We start from the raw sequence: 22537 nt of genomic DNA, 5'->3' as shown, positions 1-22537 counted from the left end.
GCTTCACTGCGGGTCCCTTATTTTTTCTGGACTGAACTGATGACATCTTTTGTTTCGTTAACTTCTATTTTCTACGTCCCTCCCCAGTATGTCCCTTGGTACTGTGGGACCTCATCCAGGTAGATTAATACACCCTCTGCTGTACTCTAAGGGCATGTTATCCATACCACATACTTAAGAACTTACTGAGATCAGATCTGATGGTACCATTTACTCTTTAATGTTCATTAAGACTTTCCTCTCCAGACGGACTCTCAGCAGTGTGAGGACCAGGAGAAGCACCTCACCTCTTCCAGCTTTGTAACAGGAAGGTACACAGAAACACGCAAATACCCGCCCTCAATCCTGAAGAATGAGCAAGCCAGGCTCAGCATGTCACTTTATTTCACACTTGAATTTCCCTACTCTCTCGTTACTATGCAAGTTTACTTAACCTGCCTCTGATCTTCTCTTCTGAGCCCCATATTAAGGCCCTACAACAGTGGAACAGTTTGCCCCCCGCCTCAGAATTTCACAGCATGATAAAGGGGGCAGGCGTATCTACACGTAGGAGTGCAAAGGCTCAAACAAGTGCAACAGTAAAATTATATGTTTCTGATCTCCACCAGAGCGCTGTCCAACAGGGTAGCCACTAGTAACAACTGGATATTTAAATTTAAATTAATCAAAATTCAGTATGTTTCTTTTCTAAATTTAACATACAAAATATTTTTCTTTTGTAATTATAAATTTTTACAATTTTATCATTTTCTTTGATAAATTTTAACACAAAAAAAATGTTTAACATATGAAAAGTATACCTATTTCTTTCTGATGTACATTACCCCTTGTAATAAGAGAACTAGAAATCTGCAGCAATATAAAACTGAGTTTACTCTATATGGTTTTCTGAATCATGAAAATTGAAATTTCCTTCTCTTGCCTTTCTTTGTGTACAATTACATATTTCTTTATGTACAGATATGTCAGGGAATACCAACACAAGGATCATATTTTAAATCCTTAACGCACACAGCAATATATTTTAACACATAGTAACAAGGCCAAAAATTAGTCTCAGAACTAAACTATTTCATTTTTTTGTACATAGGATACTAAGTAATTAGAAGCTTTAGTGCCTGCAGTACAATAATTTTCCACTGAAAATATTTATCTTTACCAAAGAAACCAAAGTATTCAGTAAATAACATCATACTGATAGCTGATACATACTGATAGCTGTTACAGAAGGTTTACATTCTCTAAAAATGCAGACAATTATCATTGGAAAGAAGAAATTTTTTTTTCTTATATTTTGTCTCTAGATCCACGAGAAACTGTTTCAGATTAATAGCAGTATTTTTCCCACATTGTTATGGCATAAAAGTATTTATTGTAGTCTTTTAAAACAGTAACCTAATTTTTAGAAATAATTCGTTTTCATTGATATATTATTTCTTTTACGCCTAAATATCAAACTGCTGCTGCTGCTGCTGCTGCTAAGTTGCTTCAGTCGTGTCCGACTCTTAGCGACTCCATGGACTGCAGCCTACCAGGCTCCTCCGTCCATGGGATTCTCCAGGCAAGAGTACTGGAGTGGGTTGCCATTGCCTTCCCCTAAATATCAAACTACTCTATTTTAAAAGCAAAATTTGAGACCCTATGTTATACTGTAACTGACTTTATATTTGATTTTTTGAATTAATCTTGGCAATTCAAACAGCAATTTATATTTTATTTTAAAAAGACTGGGAGACATTTTAAAATACATTGGCAACACTTTATAATTCTAGGACTTTTCAGCTCAAGTATAAATTGAGCTATATATGTTCTATTCACCTTGTGCGGAAAGTATGTATTTGTCTGTTAAAAGCAATTACTCTATTTTCAACGTACTCTACTTTTATTGTTAACCTAGCCTTCAAAGCCAAAGCTTTAAGGTACAGGCAAAGTTAACTTCGCAACCAAATAACTATAATACACTTTAATACATCAATGAGCCAAAGCCAAGTGACAGCATGAATGACAGCACTCAGAGGAGAAGGCCTCCCAACCGCCAGGGACACCGAGTCCCCAGAGGGCTCTCAGGAAAACGGCTCCAGCCCTGGGGGAGCTGTGAGTCCCCAGAGGGGCCTCAGGAAAATGGCTCCAGCCCTGGGGGAGCTGTGAGTCCCCAGAGGGGCCTCAGGAAAACGGCTCCAGCTCTGGGGGGGCTGTGAGTGCACTGGGCAGGAACAGCCTGCCCCTCAAAAACGTCAAGTGAGCATGCACCTGGAAACATTAACAACTATTTTCTTCCAGGGCATTTTTCATTAATATTTCATTCATTTCAAGCACTTCAGAAAGAACAGCAAAATGGCCTAAAATTAGAGGTCATTTTCAACAAATATTTCTTTAATAAGCAATATTATCATAAAAGTTATGAATCCTGAATGATAATTTACACATAAATAATAAAAGGCATATCCTAAGATATATGGCAGTACCTAAAGAGGTAAAGAAGAATAGTAATATCCTACGTTTCCCTTTGACTTCTTATTGGAAAACAACCTGGAAAAATTGCTTCTAAGAGGTAAAAGTAAGCACATCTGTGCGGAAAATTCTGTTTAAAAGAAACATGTGCCTCACTAATATGTTAAACCTACCAAAGAGGATGTTTCCATGACTTCTAGGATGTGCCGTATTGATGATTCCCTCGTCCTGACTACAGGCAGCCACAGGAAAGCCACCATGGACCACAGCTACAGCACGGCCTGTCTGTCACCCCAGCCTCTGTCTTCCTTTTCTGGTCTGGACGTTGCTATGAAGCCCACTCCCTTAGCCATATACTGCCAAGGCAGCAGTCCCTGTGTAGGCAGCCTCCCTTAGGTCGGGGTCCCCAGCCAGCACCAGCAGAAGGTAAGCAATGGGAGAGCCAGCAAGGCTTCATCTGTCTTTACAGCCACTCCCCAGGGCTTGCGTTACCGCCTGAGCTCAGGGCTCCCACTGACTCTGATTATGGTGAGCTGTTTAATTATTTCACTACATATCACAATATAATAATAACAGAAATAAACTGCACAATACATGTAATGCACCTGAATCAAACCACTGCCTTCCCTCCATCCATGGAAAAACTGTCTTCCATGACCAGTCCCTGGTGCCAAAAACGTTGAAGATGACTGCCTTATATCACTCTTTGATTCTCTTGACATGAATATTCATTCATCCTTGGAGGTTTTAAAAAAAAACCCTTTAATCTTTCAGACTTTAATTCCTTATGTATTCTCATAGTCCTGAACATAACTTTGAGAATATAGCAACCATATAATAAACATATCAAAGAAATGTTTGATATATTCATGTATATATACAGCTACTCAGAAAAACCAAAGCATTTAAGCAGCAATATCTACTAAAGTGGTACATATGTGCTATCCAATATGGGAATCATTAGCCACATGTGCCTCTTGAGCATTTGAAATGTTGCCTTTCTTCATTAAATTTTAATTAATTAAATAGCCGTAAGATAGGTACTGCACTAAACAGCACAGGAAAGGAAACAGAGTCATCTGCATTACTTATCTTCCCGACATCATTATGGAAGAGAAGGAAAAAGAAGGAAAGGGAAGACAGGAAAGACTACAAGAATGCACATCTCCAAGGAAAACGTTTACTTCTCTTGTCCATTTCAGAAATTATCACTGTGACTATCACTGTAAATCTGTACATATTGCTGATTTTTCTAAAGCTGGTTTTTTCTTAAGGAACTTTACATTTCACGTCTTACTTAAAATTCCAAAACATCATGAGAATGAAAATAAATTAGAGCATGTTATTCATAGAATATCATCCGCCCTCCCTCACTTCTACAAAGGGAGAGTTCTTCTATATTTCCCAGAAAACAACATCAAGGGTTACTTCTGGTCACTCCTTCCATCTCCTGATTAGAATATCCCCCGAGAAGAACTGATTTCTCAAACTGATGAAGTGGACAGAAACACAGACTGCTCCTAAACGCACAGGACTCCAGCCGGCGGCTCCCTGCTCTTTCTAACTATGGCCACCTGGTAAGGGATTCAGTGGAAAGAAGTCAAGAAGTACAGTTCAAGTCCAAGTTTCACTTTCCACTCTATCTTTCCAGCAGTACAGCTGATTTTGTACTTGCTCTATTCCTGTATCTATTTTTTTAATTAGTTTATTTATCTATTTTTTAACTTTACAATATTGTATTTGTTTTGCCATACATTGACATGAATCCACCATGGGTGTACATGTTTTCCCCTTCCAGAACCCCCCTCCCACCTCCCTCCTCATCCCATCCCTCCAGGTCATCCCGGTGCACCAGCCCTGAGCACCCTGTATCATTCATTGAACAATTCCTCTATCTATTTTTTTTAATACAGTTCAGAACACAAAAGCAAAACCAAGGTATATTAGTATCACAGTATTTTGCATGTGTCAAAGAGGACAGCAGCTGCCTTACAGGAAATTGAATAAATGGTAAACGATCTCTTTTTTGTGGGATTTAGGGATGAGTCATAAAGAAAGATCTTGAGAGTCCAAACAAAACAAAGGTATAAAACAGGGTTGAAGTGAATGCAGGAGCTGAGACAGAAAAAAAAATTTTGACAGGAAAGCCTGACTCAAACTTCATTTGCTCTGGGGCCAACTAAAGCCTTGGAAACCCAACATCTCCTTTGTGGTAGCTCAGCAGAGCGAATGGGACAAGAATTACAGCCTCAAGCCACCATCAAGCCTGAGACACACAGGCTCTCAGAAGGCCACATCTTCACTAAGAAAGAGACCAGCAATAAACAACCCAGTACAGGGGACATCAAGGCAAATGTCTTTTGATAATTCATAACCCAACCTTGCATATGTATGTGGAGGGAAAAAAAAATCAATTTATTTTAAGGCAGCCCTCGGTCACTATGCACTCAGTAATAGAAAAACAAAAATTTAATTAGAGTAATTCATTTAGATTAATTCAAAATATCTTCAAAATAAATCTCAAAGAAAAAGCTCCAAGGAATAGGAGGACACATTCTAAAATTAAAAAATGGAGAAACAAGAAATAAGTAAAGTGGGGGAAAAAAAACTCCAAGAGTAGGCCTAGTAACCTTTATTTCCTGGAAATATAGGCAAAGAATATAAAATATGTAATATATTTAGAGAAATAATAAATGGGACAAAAGTAACAAAGCAAATATTATGAATAAAGATAGAGCTTTCAGTTTAGTTCAGTTGTTCAGTCATGTCCGACTCTTTGTGATCCCATGGACCGCAGCACGCCAGGGCTCCCTGTCCATCACTAACTCCTGGAGTTTACTCAAACTCATGTCCATTGAGACGGTGATGCCATCCAACCATCTCATCCTCTGTCGTCCCCTTCTCCTCCCGCCTTCAATCATTCCCAGCATCAGGGTCTTTTCAAATGGGTCAGCTCTTTGCACCAGATGGCCAAAGTATGGGAGTTTCAGCTCCAGCCTCAACCCTTCCAGTGAACACCCAGGACTGATCTCCGCTAGGATGGACTGAGTGGATCTCCTTGCAGTCCAAGGGACTCTCAACAGTCTTCTCCAACAGCACAGTTTACAGTCCAACTCTCACATCCATACATGACTACTGGAAAAACCATAGCCTTGACTAGACGGATCTTTGTTGGCAAAGTAATGTCTCTGCTTTTTAATATGCTGTCTAGGTTGGTCACAGCTTTTCCTCCAAGAAGTAAGCGTGAAGGGATGAAATTATAATGGAGCGGAAATTTAATATACAACGTACAAAGTAAACAGCATATTAGACAATGAAAAACAATTAGGAAACTAGAATATATTAACAATACAGAGAAACAAATAGACAAAACTTCAAAGAGGTTAGGAAATAACACTGTATAAAGTAAGAACATCGAAAACATACAAAATGGGGCGGGCAGTCAATACTCAAAGAGTCGATGGTTGAAATTTTCACAGAATTTATTAAAGACACCAGTCATACTCAGGGAACACAAAAACATCCCTAGTAAAAATAAAGAAGAAAAAATCCACCTTGACACATAGAACAAACTAGAGAACATCAAAAACAAGACATAATAAAACCAGAAAAAAAGGCAAATTACCTAGAACAGAATGAGTTTTAGAGGAAGAAACTGCCTCTCGAAGAAGCAAGGTAACGTACAGGAAAAAATGGTATCAATATCTTCAATTGACTAAGAAAAGATCAAATAATTTCACGCCCTTAGGAAAACTATTGTTCAAAAAAGTAAAGGCAAACAAATTCACTTTCAAACAAAAGAAAGCTTTACCACTGAAGTACTCTCACTAGAGAAATGTAATGATATATCTGAAACAAAAATAAAATTAGAAAAAAGTGCATGATGAACCAAAAACAAATGACGAGTATGTGTATATAAACATATGTAAATATTTATCTGTAGCATATATTAGTAGTGCATGTGTGCATGCTAAGTCTCTTCAGTTCTGTACAACTCTGTGTGACTCCATGGACTGTAGCCTGCCAGGCTCCTCTGCCTGCAGGACTCTCCAGGCAAGAATACTGGAGTGGGTTGCCATGCCCTTATGCAGGGGATGTTCCAGAATCAGGGATCGAACCTGTGTCTCCTGCATCGGCAGGCAGGATCTTTACCAGTAGCGCCACCTGGGAAGTATCTCAGTAGTAAAGACAGCTAATTTACAATATGAAAAAAGAGAAATTTAAAATATCACACAGAACTACCATAAAAATCAAGAGAAGATGATTAGTGTTAATGTATCTTAGGTTCAGAAGAAAAGACATTGCTTTCTTGTGTTCCTTATAAACACATTCAAGCAAAGTTTCCTTTCTAAATAAGTATTTAAGATCAAAGAGAATGTCTTCCAAACTAGTAAATGAGGAAAAATAAAATGAGAAATTTTAAATCTATCAAAAGAATCTGAGAAAGAAGGAAAAGAATACAGAAAAGAATAGGGGAAGGATGAACAGAAGGAGGAAGAAGAGGACCATGGAAAAAGCAGCATAAACTGAAATTCTGAAGTGAAATGTCACATCAATTCCAATATATTTCTAAATTGATATGAATTACAAAGTAAAGACAAGGATTATCAGAAAATACTTTTTTTAAAAAAAGCAGTCTTACACTATTTAAAGGAATGCTTTAAATAGGAATAGAAAAGGAAAGATATACCCATTTGAATGCAGGGTTCTAAAGAATAGCAAGGAGAGATAAGAAAGCCTTCCTCAGCAATCAATGCAAAGAAATAGATGAAAACAATACGATGGGAAAGACTAGAGATCTCTTCAAGGAAATTAGAGATACCGAGGGAACATTTCATGCAAAGATGAGCACAATAAAGGACAGAAATGGTATGGACCTAAGAGAAGCAGAAAATATTAAGAAGAGGTGACAAGAAAGAAATATACAAAAAAGATCTTTACAACCCAGATAATCACAATGGTGTGATCACTCACCTAGAGCCAGAAATCCTGGAATGCGAAGCCAAGTGGGCCTTAGAAGCATCACTAGGAACAAAGCTAGTGAAGGTGATGAAATTCCAGTTGAGCTATTTCAAATCCTAAAACATGATGCTATGAAAGCGCTGCACTCAATATGCCAGCAAATTTGGAAAATTCAGCAGTGGCCACAGGTCTGGGAAAGGTCAGTTTTCATTCCAGTCTCAAAGAAAGGCAATGCCAAAGAATGCTCAAACTACCGCACAATTGTACTCATCTCACACGCTAGCACAGCAATGCTCATAATTCTCCAAGCCAGGCTTCAACAATACGTGAACTGTAAACTTCCAGAAGTTCAAGCTAGATTTCGAAAAGGCAGAGGAGCCAGAGATCAAATTGCCAACATCCGCTGGATCATCAAAAAAGCAAGAGAGTTCCAGAAAAACATCTATTTCTGCTTTATTGACTATGCCAAAGCTTTTGACTGTGTGGATCACAATAAACTGTGGGAAATTCTTCAAGAGATGGGATACCAGACCACCTGACCTGCCACTTGAGAAATCTGCATACAGGTCAGGAAGCAACAGTTAGAACTGGATATGGAACAACAGACTGGTTCAAAATCAGGAAAGGAGTACCTCAAGGCTGTATATTGCCACCCTGCTTATTTAACTTATATGCAGAGTACATCATGAGAAATGCTGGGCTGGAGGAAGCACAAGCTGGAATCAAGATTGCCTGGGAAAAATATCAATAACCTCAGATATGCAGATGACACCACCCTTATGGCAGAAAGTGAAGAGGAACTAAAGAGCCTCTTGATGAAAGTGAAGGAGGAGAGTGAAAAAGTTGGCCTAAATGGGATGGGGAGGGAGGTGGGAGGGGGGTTCTGGAAGGGGAACACATGTACACCCACGGTGGATTCATGTCAATAGATGGCAAAACCAATACAATACTGTAAAGTTAAAAAAATAGATAAATAAACTAATTTAAAAAAAAAAGAGCTCAATATGCAGAAAAGTAAGATTATGGCATCTGGTCCCATCACTTCATGGCAAATAGATGGGGAAACAGTGGAAACAGTGTCAGACTTTATTTTTTTGGGCTCCAAAATCAATGCAGATGCTGACTGCAGCCATGAAATAAAAGACGCTTGCTCCTTGGAAGGAAAGTTATGACCCACCTAGATAGCATATTAAAAAGCAGAGACATTACTTTGCCAACAAAGGTCCGTCTAGTCAAGGTTATGGTTTTTCCAGTGGTCATGTATGGATGTGAGAGTTGGACAGTGAAGAAAGCTGAGTGTCGAAGAATTGATGCTTTTCAACTGTGGTGTTGGAGAAGACTCTTGAGAGTCCCTTGGACTGCAAGGAGATCCAACCAGTCCATCCTAAAGGAGATCAGTCCTGGGTGTTCATTGGAAGGACTGGTGTTGAAGCTGAAACTCCAATACTTTGGCCACCTGATGTGAAGAACTGACTCATTTGAAAAGACCCTGATGCTCTGAAAGATTACAGGTGGGAGAAGGGGACAACAGAGGATGAGACGGTTGGAGGCATCACCGACTCAATGGACATAAGTTTGAGTAAACTCCGGGAGTTGGTGATGGACAGGAAAGCCTGGTGTGCTGCAGTCCACGGGGTTGCAAACAGTCAGACACAACAGAGCAACTGAACTGAAATGATACTATTATAAAATATAAGAAAAAAGTATGAAAAATGCATGTTATAAAATGTGAGTAGCTGTACACAACATCTATAAATATATGAAAACTGAGAGGAAAATGAAAGTCTTCAAAGAGAACACAGAAGATGACGCCATTTAAGTAATGCTCAGAAGATATAAAAAACCAAGAAGAATATCAGGGATACATATATGGTTATCTATAATGCAAAGAAAAAAATGATAAATCCAAAATTCAAGGGATCTGAATTGAGGGGGCATGGAAGCTTCAAAGTCATAGGCAATATTCGTAGGTTAGCCTCATTAGTTGCCTCATCAGTAAAGTGGGTATTTGTGTCACTGTAGCCTTTGTTATGTTAAACATTTTATAAAAATAATTTTTATAATAAGTCAAGCTATTAGTAACTTCAAATTTTGGGTCTTGCTTTTTGCTCTAGATCAGGTTGACAACACGGAATACAGTGATCTCATTGCTCACCTCAAACTCTTCCATCACTGTTCGCACACATGCAGTGCACGGCAATTCCAAAAGTCAGTTCTCCTACCAGTTTTGTGTTTTCAAGCCCAGAAATGCAGAAAACCTACATTCCAAACATGGCACTGATTAAATGGAATAATGACACACACAGACCGCTTACCTGCTTTTCAGTAAACACATGCTTACTCACTCAGTCATGTGACTCTTTGCAACCCTATGGATTGCAGCCTGCCAGGCTCCTCTGTCCATGCGGATTCTCCAGGCAAGAATACAGGAGTGGGTTGCCACGCCCTCCTCCAGGGGATCTTCCCAACCCAGGGATCAAACACAGGTCTCCCGCATTGCTGGCAGAGTCTTTACCAGCTGAACTTACATTTTATGAAAAAACTTCCTAAAGTGATTTTCTCAAAGTTACAGTTAACTTAATCAAATCTAGTTCCAAAATCTCCTTAGAAATCTTCTAACAAAATGGTAACTTGTAAAATAGTAACAGTAAACTTCAAAATGTACACATTAACTGTGAATAAAAGAAACTAATGCCTAAAAATCACAAAACACAAAGATCAAAGAAGACTGCTGTTTCTCAGACAGAAATCCTTCTCTTGACTGCCACGTCTACATGCAAAGATGAATATGGACTAAAACACTTATCAATCATAATGATGAAAGTGAAAGTCTCTCAGTCGTGTCCGACTCTTTGCAACCCCATGGACTGTATAGCCCATGGAATTCTCCAGGCCAGAATACTGGAGTGGGTAGCCTTTTCCTTCTCCAGGGGATCTTCCCAACTCAGGGATCGCACCCAGGTCTCCTGCATTGCAGGCGGATTCTTTACCAGCTGAGCCACAAGGGAAGCCCAAGAATACTGGAGTGGGTAGCCTGTCCCTTCTCCAGCAGATCTTTCCAACCCAGGAATCGAACGGGGGTCTCCTGCATTGCAGGCATATTCTCTACCAACTGAGCTATGAAGGAAGCCCTACTGCTGCTGCTGCTGCTGCTGCTGCTAAGTCGCTTCAGTCGTGTCCAACTCTGTGCGACCCCATAGACGGCAGCCCACCAGGCTCCGCTGTCCCTGGGATTCTCCAGGCAAGAATACTGGAGTGGGTTGCCGTTTCCTTCTCCAGTGCATGAAAGGGAAAAGTGAAAGTGAAGTCGCTCAGTCGTCCAACTCTTAGCGACCCCATGGACTGTAGCCTACCAGGCTCCTCCATCCATGGGATTTTCCAGGCAAGAGTACTGGAGTGGGGTGCCATTGCCTTCTCCGAAGGAAGCCCTACTAGATTCTACTTTTTATATTTTATTTCCATGTATTTGAAAGTGCAAACATAGTCACTGACATAGTTGTTGACTCATCTTTTAGTGGAGATCCACTAAAAAGTTATACTTGAAGAAGTTGGCCTATTCCCTTATGTTCCAAAAATAAAAGAACTGTATCTTTAAGCTCAAAATTGTCCTTAAGAATATTGAATAATCAATAAAACTTCAAAAAGAAGAATTATGTGATCTTCAAATCAACTCTTCATAAAATAAAAGCAAATAACTTGGTATTTAAAGCACTAGTTTATACATAATTCCCTATCCAGATAGTCAAAGGACAACATGTTTCATAATTGCTAATAGCTAGGCAGAGTTTCAGAGGTTGGTGAATGGCGCTAAAACAGTATATATCAGCGATGGGGCTGGGCGGGGAGGAGGGTGCTCCTAATTTTTCTTTGATTTTTGATTTATATAAATCTTGATCCCAAACCAGCATTGGAGAATCGTCATTAATCAGTTCACTTGCTTCCTTTTCAATTGTATTCACAGACATTAAAAAATGTAATTCTGATTTTCTCAGTAATACTATAGATCTAATAATAATCTCAAAAGCTTACAAAAAGTTGGAATTCCTTTTCTCTTGAAATTTAATCACATAATGTTTTAAAAAGAAAATGTGAAAAATTGACTTTGTCAGCTAACTGCATCATAACTAACTGCAAAGTCCAAAGATTTGATCAGAAAAATAGATTCAAGTTTTATATGTTCAGCTACGTTTTTCCTCTAATTGGAGCACTGGGCACAGAAATGTTCTTGAGTGTCTCAGTTTTCTATCTACATAAAGCACCATGATTTCAGAAAAATTTCTCTAACAATATGGTTTTCCAATCAAAAAGACTATTTCATAGGAAACAAATACGTGTGACTTCCTAATAATATATTCTAGAACTGGCCACTCTTGAGGAAATAATTCCACAAATTCTTATTTTTGAAATAAGATTCAAATGAAACATACAGCATCATCTCCCAGTGCCTTTAGGTAGAATCACAGGAAATACTACATCCATTGTAATAGGCTTGAATTCACACATACAGTCCTTTCACAGTTTTTTTCACTAACATGTTCAAATATTCAAAATAAGAAGGAGATGAGGTAATGGGAGAGACTACTTCTAATTATACTGAAATTCCATGATTATCTCCAGTGCCAGGTGGCTGCCAGATAAACTGAAAATGAGTATAGCTCCTCAGTTGACCCCTACGTTTAAACTCGACAGGAACAGGGCCTGGACCTACTCTGCTGCTTATTCAAGCCACACATCTAAGATGGTACTTAGAAAACAGCAGGTGCTCATCAACATTTTTCAATGAAAACATTTAACAGTACAGATTAAACTGAAAACCATAACTCTTCATGTATGATTATACCTGTCAAATGAATATTAAGACATATGAAGTCCCTGGTCTCATACCCACCGTTAATTTATACCCTAGAGAACAGACCAAAATGGTAAAATATGGAAAAATAAAGATAAAATTGAAATAATAGAGGTTCTTTGCTCACTCTTCATACTCCTTGGTTAAACCTCACTCTCATGTCTCTCATCAGGTAGGGTCTTTTTATTTTAAAAATTATACTGTCAAGGATGTTATCTTACTGTAGCCAAAATTAAGAAATATCCAGAATATCAGAATATCAAAAAAAATTCTTTTACATATCATTAATCTCCAAAGAGTTTGTCATTCTGGCCCTTTGTCTATATTTTATACACACATACACGTATACATATATATGCATATATAGAGAAGACTAGAATATATTTATATATATATATACACACACACATAGAAATAAGCATTCATTTATTATACAAATAAGAAATCAAAACTAATCAACCTTAGACTCTTACAGCTTGGAAATTCTATGACTGCTCATGTTATAACAACCTCTATTTAAAATTTTTCAAGAATATGCTGGGCTAAAAAGTCTAAAAATTGATTTATCAAGGCACCTACTATAGTATGGCTAGATACAGTGTACCTAGTGAAATCTGGATTTCTGAAAAAATAACGAATAATTTCTTACTGTAAGTATGTCTAAAATCCAGATTTTGCTGGGCATCCTATATTTTTATTTGCTAAATCTGACAACACTAACCTATGGGCTCCTATAAAGATACCACTTCCAATAAAAGAAAAAACAAATTATTGGCATTTCTTGCTATGTCAAAGAGGAATGAGCCAGTATATATACAATGCCAAAATTCAGAGTAAAACTCAACCACATTAAATCAATAGCTTCTGATCATGATTATTCTCTTTTGAAAAACAGCTTAAGTTTTTAAAAATTCTAAGAAAAAAAAAACATGACTTTTTAAAAAGTCTACAAGCTATATGTTACTCAGTAATAAATACAAAAAGTATATTGAGACAATATTGCCAAGTGCATATAAATATTATGTATTCAATTGCTACCTTGAGAAGTTGTTGAGGTAGACCAGCTATTTATTCACAGGCACCATGAAGTATAAAAGTGACAGATCATGGCATCTGTTTAATTCAGTAACATGCCCTTATGTTCAGATAGACGAATTACCTCACAGGATTACTTGTCAAAGACACGCGGAGGGACTCCAGGTACGTGAAGAGTCTCTCATCTGCAGACCCCATCTTCAGTTCATAGATGAATTCCTGAGGTGAGATCTGTCGATTTTTCCTAAGACTTCCCTATAAAATAAGTAAAAAAACTGAATTCATGCTGTGTGAAGATTATTAAAATAGTTACAGCTGCATTAATCCCACCTTTCATATTAACATACACGGCTACTCATAGTATTATTATTTTGAGAGACTGATTTCCTTACTTCTGCCCATAAATCTATAAATTCATAATTCATGGTATCCGTGAAACTTAGCAACATAACATCAACAGGTTTTCAAATTAGAAACTAATTGCCTTGTCAAATCCATACTATGACGGAAAACAGAGGAAATATCCAAAAGTATACCAATGTGTTTTAGGAACATGCAAAATAAAACCAAACCTCAATATAAGAATAACTCCATTAAAATAAATATGCTAAGCAATACAGAAAAAGTTGTAAATCATTAAGCAACTAGTTCGAGGCATTACAGACACAGAGATTATCAAAACCTAAGTCTGGAAGGAGAAACCCAAGTAAAAAAAAACAGTACTTTTCAGTGCAGTCTAATTCCTCCAGTGCTAACTCATGTCTATCTCTGTGCAACCTCATGGACTGTAGGCCGCCAGTCTCGCCGTCCATGGAGTTCTCCAGGCAAGAACACTGGATTGGGTAGCCATTCCCTTCTCCAGGGGAATCTTCCCGACCCAGGAATCAAACCTGGATCTCCTGCACTGCAGGCAGATTCTTTACCATCTGAGCCAAAAGGGAAGCTCCTAATTCCTCTAACACGACGCCAAAGGCTCAGAGGAAGAAAAGCCAACTTGGCAGAGAGATGAGGGAAGAAGTCAAGGGCAAGGTAAATAAGAGTTAAGGAGGCAAAGACCTAGTCAAGAACACCTTTCAGACAAAAACCTAACACACGAGCACATACCCAAAAAATACACGAACGCACATACAACTGAAAATGGGAGGCCAGGTCCTAGACCAGTAGAGCATCACTCCACAAACAGCTTATCACACTAGCAGCAGTATGAAACACAGATGCCAAGAGCTGGTGTTCACTCATTATTCAACACATTGATTCCCTAGCAAGGGCCAGTCAATGTCCTAAGTGCTGAAAAAGACCAGTGAACTAAAGACAAAAATCCCTAACTGCACAGAGCTTTACTCTCCACAGGGAAAGGTAAAGAAAGAAAGACAATAACTGAAAAGTAATTAAAACACATCCAACTGTAGATAGTGTTAAGTGCCATAGAGAAAAAAAAAGCAATAGGAGGAATAAGCAGCATAGGAAGTGGGATTAATTTCAAACAGGGTGGTCAAAGAAAGTCTCAGAGAAGACTCTGAAGGACTCAAACTTAGAATCAAACTCTGAAGGATGTGAGAGCTTGAACCTTGTACAAGTCTGGAAAAAGAGCTGTGATGGAGAGGACTGTAGGCCTTACAGGCCACCAAAGAACTTGGACTTACACTCTGAGATCAGAAGCATCAGAAGCAGAAAGACCTGTTGAACAGGTATATGTATGGTCCACATGAACATGAGAATGTCCATCTAACAGACGGACGTCTAAAGATGAGGATGTCCAACTAACAGTAAACCTCAGAATTCTATTTAAATTACAGATTATAAATCCAAGGGGAAGGAAAGGATCTGTACTTGTCCAAAACTAGATTCGTTGGGATGGTAGGAAATTAGATGCATTTTTCCCATTTCTTTTTCATTTGTTTGCTACAGTGTTGCACAAGAAAACATTCCCAATAAAGCAAAACAAATTAGCCCTGGGAAACAGGTGATTTTCATAGTCGGCAAGTCCTAATTTACTAAAGAAAAATTCAGGGCAAAATCTCAAAAAACAAAATGATAAAATAAAAATGAAATGATGAGAAAACTGAAAATATCAGATTTTTTAATTAGTGACTATGCTATCTCTCATTAAAAAGAGAATACATTAAACTTATACCAGTATATCATTTATCCATCTCTTTGCTTTAACTTACAAATGTGTTTCTTGTTCAACATAGAAAATTTGGAAAAGAGAAAAACAAAGAAAAAGTGTCTAAAAACAACTAATAGCTTGATATTTCTATGTTTTAAGTATTTTTTCTCCTACATTATACATATATAATATATAAGCTTTCATACTTAAAACATATATACTTTACTTATAAAAAATATGATATTTAATCATTGCTGCTGCTACTGCTGCTGCTAAGTCGCATGAGTCATGTCCGACTCTGTGCGACCCCAGAGACGGCAGCTCACCAGGCTCCTCCGTCCATGGGATTTTCCAGGCAAGAGTACTGGAGTGGGGTGCCATTGCCTTCTCCGAAAGAACATATTCTAGTATTAATACTTAATTCCCAAAGGAAATTATCCCCTTCCTGCCTACAGACTATTATCAACACACTGTGGTGTGCTGCGCTTAGTTGCTCAGTTGCGTCTGACTCTTCTTGACCCCATGGACTGTCACCTGCTAGGCTCCTCTGTCCATGGGAATTCTCCAGGCAAGAATACTGGAGTGGGTTGCCATGCCTTCTTCCAGGATTAACATAATACTACTTACCTAATTTAGACCATTATTAATGAGCATTTAGTTTGCTTACAATTTCTTTGGATCGTAAATTTCTTCAAGTTTCTGATGTAGGCTGCAAGGCCAATAATTTTATCCAAATATATATCAATGGAGGTTAAACTAGATAATCTTTTGTAGTCCTTTCTGAATTTATTATTGAAAAGAATTATAACTTTGGTAGAACCAAAATAAACCAAGACTGAATATATGAATTGTTACCTTCAAAAATATTTGGGTAAACCCCAGTATTTAAAGTAAATACTTCTAAAATATAAGACTAACAAGCAATAAGTGCACTGGATTAAAAGGAATATAAAGGTATTTTAAAAATAAATAAAAAGCTACTTGCTCACCTCTTAGCCCTAATTCACAAAGACAACCACTTTTAAGTTCCCAAACAATTTCTCTGATAGCTACTTAACATACGTAAATTATGTGCTTATTCTGATACATTTAAACTTTGTAACCTTTCAATATTCCCTTGGACTTCCGTTATAAAATATATAAAATAAAAAGACTTAAAAATATAAAGACTTATAAAACATTAGAATTTGTACTCTCCCTCCCTCTGGCTTCAGTTATAAGTAAATTAAATTGAACCAAACAATGCCATTCCATGAAATGAGAGCTAGCTGAATTCACATTCTATGGGATCCTCAAATCAAAGTTCCTAGAGAGATGAGTGCAGGTATCCAAAAACCTTAGCAATGCTTTAATTTGCTTTAATGACACAGAATAGGGCACTCAAGGAACAGAATGTCTCCATTCATAAAGTCTTCCAGCTACTATAATTTCCATGTTAGCCAAATCAACATGTTGGCTGCCCCTAAAATTGGGAATATGAGAAGCAATGTCGGCTCTCATCATTCCTATTCAGGAATGTAGCAAGGTCAATAATAACAACAGCACACACACAGATTGGAAAGGAAGAAGTAGATCTGTCTATAAGCAAACTAGATTATCTATAGGAATTTACCAAGGTCACAGAATTAAACTCAACATAGAAAAATAATTCTCATTTCTAAATACTACCAGCAATTGGAAAACAAATCTTTTAAATAAACCATTTCTAATAGCATCAAAAAATAGAAAATCATTAAGAAAAAATTTAACAAAAGAAGGGAAATATCTAAACATTAAAAACTATAAAACACTGTGGAGACAAGATGACCTAAATAAATGAAAATGTTATACCATGTTTATGGATCAGATGACTCAATCTCAAGAAATCCATTAAGAAAAACAGCTTTTGAAAAATAATCTAAAAGTCAATATAATAACCATCAACATCCCAGCAAGCTTTTTTGAAGAAATTGAGAAGCAGTTTCTAAAATTAATATGGAAATGCAGGAAACCTACAACAGAATAATTTTGAAAAAACTAAAGTTGGGGGTTTATTTCATCTGATTTCAAGATTTACTGAAATGCTACAGTAATCAAAGTAGAATTAATAGAACATTAATGGGAACAGAAAAGAGTATATAAATATACTTGAATCTATGTAATGAATGATTCTCAACAAAGATCTCAATGTAATTCAATCGGGTATTAACAATCTTTCCAATAATTGGTGCTGGAGTAACTGAACATCCATATGAAAGAATGTGAGCCTAAATTCTAGACCTAAATATAAAGCTAAAATTATAAAATATCCAGAAAAAAACATAGTGAAAACCTTCACTATCCTGGGGAGGGCAAAGATTCCTTAGGATACAAAAGGCACTAACTATAAAATTGGATTTCATCAAAATGTAAATCTTCCACTTCGCAAAAGACTCTTTTATTAGGACAGCTTCATTAAAATGAAAGGTAAACCACAGATTGAGAAAACACTGCAATACATGTCAAGAACTATGTAGAGTCTAATATTGTACTCTATATACAAGCTAAATTAGCCTGTTATTGTTTCACAAATACTGAGAGAAAACTTAAGAATCCTGAGTTAGAGACAAAAGGACTCTATTACACATGTTGGTTCCCCAACCCAAACGAAGTCCCAAATGGATGATGCAGAAATTCCTGATGATGGATGTCTACACATGCAATGGATTGTATTCAATGTTACAAGAGAAGAACGCTGAGCTTGGGGTAATCACCACTTTTATAGCGAACAGTGACAAGCCCATTAATTATCCACAGAGATATAACTTCATGTCTAAGGTTGTGAAAGTGAAAGTTGGTCAGGCCGACTCTTTGCGACCCCATGGATTATACAGTCCATGGAATTCTCCAGGCCAGAATACTGAATGGGTAGCCTTTCCCTTCTCCAGGGGATCTTTCCAACCCAGAGATTGAACCCAGGTCTCCTGTATTGCAGGCAGATTCTTTACCAGCTGAGCCACAAGGGAAGCCCTCTCTAAAGTGATCTCTAAGGCTGATTCCCTGTAAACACGATCCTGAAAAATGATCTGGATAAACAACCCTCAGGCCTTGCATTGCTGGCATAACCAGAAAGAACATACAAGAATATCCAGGGTCCACAGGAGACTTCATCTTCTAATATAAATATATCTCATAAAGGATTTCTATTCAGACCATTTAACAAACTCCTACAACTCAATAGTAATAAGACAAACCACCCAACCAAAAACATGAATAAAAGACTTCACAAGAGAAGATATATGAATGGCCAGTAAGCACAAGAAATGATATTCAGGATCATCTGTAATCAGGGAATTGCAAAACAAAACCAAAAACAAAATAATACTACACCCCCCCCCAGAATGGTGAGGCTGTGAAGCACCTGGAACTCTCCTACACAACCAGTGGAGGTGTGGAATGGCACCACCACTTTACAAAACAGTTAAGAGATTTCTTTTAAAGTTAAATACATACTGACTCAGCAAGTAAGACAGCTAGGTGTTAAGCAGGAGGGGAAAAAATGCCGTATGACATTCCGAACAGCTTTATTCATAAAAGCCAAAGACTGGGAACAATGCAAATATTCATCAGCAAGGTGTTGTATAGCCATGCAGTGGAGTGTGTGCACGCGTGCTCAGTCATGTCTGACTCTCTGCGACCCAATGGACTGTAGCCCGCCAGGCTCGTCTGTCCATGGGATTCTCCAGGCAAGAATACTGGAGTGGGTTGCCATGCCCTTCTCGAGGGGGTCTTCTTGACCCCGGGATTGAACCCACATCTCCTGCGTCTCCTGTACTAAGGCAGATTTTCTACCCACAGAGCCACCTGGGAAGCCCAAACAATGGAATACTATGAAACAGTAAAAAAAAAAAAAAAAAAGTTCACTACTCATAAAGCAACAAGATAGATGAATCCAAAAACTATGGTGAGTTAAAGAAGTCAAACAAACAAACAAACCAAAAAAAAAAAAAAAATAGAATATGGTGTATGGTTCCCTTTATAGGAAAGACCAAGAGCAACTATCAGTGCTTCCTCTGGGGCCACTGTGACTGAAGACAGGAAAGCAGAGCTGTTCATTATTACCGGTGCGCATGGCTAGAGAACGAGGGGTTACCACAGCGTCCTAAACGGAGCAGCACCAGGCTTTTCCAACAGACACTGGGCAAAAGAGAATTCTCTATTTCAACCATATCCAGTCTGTCCAGCCGGAACCATCCACTGCCTGACGGCCTCTGCGCTGCCCTCCGACATTCCCTGCCTCAGCGCCCTCACCTCCACCCCACACTGCGCCCCTGAGCGGGCTCCCCAGGCCTCAGTCAGACCTCACTGAAACTAACCTCCCAGGACAGGGCTTCTATAAGCCACCCAAACTGAGTCCCTGCCCCCATCTCTGGACTGCTTTTTCAAAACACTTGCCACTCTGTACAAACTAACTTTGGGGGCTTCCCACTGCCCCCAGGCACCAAGGCGCGGGTCACCAGCCAGCAGGAGAAGACCCTGAGCTCCCCGGGGCGGGCAGGTCCTCCGCCAGCCAGCCACGCCCGGCAGGTCACCCTGCACTGGCACGCCAGCCAGCACACTGACTGCACGCAGCACAATGCCAGGTGCCACGGGGCTTTGATGGCTCTCACTCCTGCCCTTCTCTGCACAAGCCTTCCTCGGCCAGAAGATGCCCCAGGCACAAAAGAACAAGAAGAGTGCAGACTGAATTCCTTACGATTTGCCAATTCTGTGACCTTAGGTACATTATCGATTTTCTTAGACTATCCCCTCCTTTCTTTCAAAAAACACTGTAGAGACTTCTAGACAGGGGGTTGCAAAGATGAAGAGCCAAGTGGAGTGTGCTGTGGGCGAGAGAACACCGCCTGAGAGTCATGATTTCCATTTTTCAAGCGTGAGTCCAGAGGCTGGCCCTCCTCAAAGGTCACTCCGAAGCCCTGGAGAGCCCCAGAGCAGAGTCCAGTCATCCTGACTGCGCCACACTGCAACTCCACTCTGGCCGGCTGGGAGCTCGGTGACGCAGGAAGTCATCTGTCTGTGGTAGAGGCCCTCATGAGATTTCAGCGGACAGCGTGCCTGAGGTTGAAAATCTATCTTAGAATGCCACTGTATCAGATCAATAAAGGTTTTACCAAACCTGTTTTACCAAGAAGGAAACGGCAGCCACTCCAGTATTCCTGCCTGAGGAATCCAATGGACAGAGGAGCCTGGTGGGCTGCAGTGCGTGGGGTTGCACAGAGTCGGACACGACTGCGCAACTAGGCCGCGCACACAAGCCCGTCCGCCCTGATTCTGTGGAACGGCTGCTCTCCCTTTGCAGATCCTGTCCCTGCCCGACGCAGCCTCTCAGGCTTCAGAGCATCTGCCTTCAGGCGTGGGTCTGGCCAAGGGGAGTTGGGGCAGGAGACTGGAAGGGAGGAGGGAGGAAAACGCCAGGTGCTTTCTCCTTCCCGGTCCTGTCTGAGCTCTGCACGTCTCCAGGAGCACACAGGCTCCCCTGAGGCCCCAGCGCCTCCAGGACAGGCTGCTGTGGTTCCAGCCCCCACAGCATGGTGCTCGCCCAGGCTGCATTAATGTCAGCTCCCCCATCTTCCCCTGCAGGGTAGGGTCCGGGCAGCTCCTCGTCTTTGCTGACCTCGAGGCTGTCTCACTGTCCTCTCCGGGGCTTTCCAGTCCTTTCACCACCCCCGTCACGGTGTCACCAATGCCAGCATAAAATTCTGTGCTTTACATGCTTGGAGGGGTTCTTCTTTGCCTGGCTGGACCCCGAGTGATACACCCAGTATTATACCAGGCACTTTGCAGACAGTATTTCTTAGACCTCATAAGTCTTAGGTCCAAGGTAACATAGCATGGATCCTATTTCATCAAATCTAGCATGAGCACTTTCCCCTATATTTTAATATCTTTGAAGCAGGGGTGCTTTTTTTTCCTAATGGACATCAATGTGAAGTTTTAGGACTATCAAGAAAGTGTAAGATGGCCCTTCTGATACTCAGAGAGTGATGATATCAGCAGAACATAAACCATTACTGTTTTTTTTAAAAAAGGAGAAGAAACAGACCCAAAATGGAGTCTTTGCCCCCAGTACAGCAAACCAAGACTTGATTGCAGTTTCAATCTTTCCAGGGATGTGACCTATAAACAGACAAATCTGAAATTTCCTCATAAGCACTAGAGAGGTAATCTGCATAAAAGACCCCCTTCTGTCCCCCTTCCCCTGAAAAGAAGAGATGACTGAGACTGAAAAAGTTCTTTCTTTCGCTGAAAACTTCCTTACACACCAATCCTTCCTTCTGTAAAACCCTTCCATTTTGTACAATTCCTCAGAGTAGTTTTCTATTTATTAGATGAGATGCTGAATCAATGAATAAAGCCAAATAAATATTTTTAAAATAACTTTACTATTTATTATTTAAATGATATATTGAGTACCTACTAAGTATCAGACATTGTTTGTATCATGTGGATACAGTGGTGAAATAAAAGTCAACAATGACTCCTAGGTATTAGGCATGAGCCAAAATGTAGGGCTAACTACCTAAATGGGAAAGACACAAGAAAAAGAAGGAGGAATAGGGGAAGCAGCTACTTAAGAGTCATAGGTCTGAGCAAGTGATATTTTTTTCTGTCTAAGAAAATAAAACCTAGGGACTCCCTTGGTGGTCCAGTGGTTGCGAGTCCACCTTGCAACTCAGCGGACGCAGATTCAAACCCTGGTCAGGGAACTAAGATTCCACAGGCCACAGAGCAATGAAGCCTGCATGCCACAACTACAGAGGCCTTATGGTGCAACAAAAATCCAAAGTGCCACAACTGAGATTCAATGCAGCCAAATAAATAAATTTTTTAAAAAAAAGAAGAAAAGAAAATCTGAGAAGAGACCAAAATGAAGAAAGGAAGGAGCATGAGCATTCTGGGAGAAGGGTATTTCAAGCAAACAGAAGGGCAAACATTAAGCACTAAGGCAGGAGGGAACTTGGCATATCTGAAGGACAGCAAGGAAGCTCATCTGAATCCCAGTGAGGGTGGCAAAGGACTTACAGATGACAGGGACAGATAAAACAGGCAGGGGACTGACACACCACAGCCCATGGCCAAGGGTTTTCATTGCATTTCAACTAAGAATGGTT

General features: G+C 39.4%; 1 protein-coding gene across 8 annotated transcripts in view; it reads right to left on the bottom strand.

Moving 5' to 3' along the window:
* Positions 1-22537, bottom strand: part of DIAPH3 (diaphanous related formin 3) — a 543512-nt gene that overhangs the window by 403369 nt on the left and 117606 nt on the right. For all 8 annotated transcript variants that reach the window (XM_081551708.1, XM_081551712.1, XM_081551711.1 and 5 more), the window contains one exon: positions 13422-13552. In XM_081551708.1, the coding sequence (XP_081407834.1) occupies positions 13422-13552 (131 nt within the window). The remainder of the gene's footprint in view (positions 1-13421; positions 13553-22537) is intronic.

This window comes from Giraffa tippelskirchi, chromosome 12, assembly GCF_054371585.1.
Source record: "Giraffa tippelskirchi isolate mGirTip1 chromosome 12, T2T-mGirTip1v1.2.pri, whole genome shotgun sequence".
Classification (NCBI taxonomy): Eukaryota; Metazoa; Chordata; class Mammalia; order Artiodactyla; family Giraffidae; genus Giraffa; species Giraffa tippelskirchi.
This window is presented reverse-complemented; position numbering and strand designations above follow the sequence as displayed.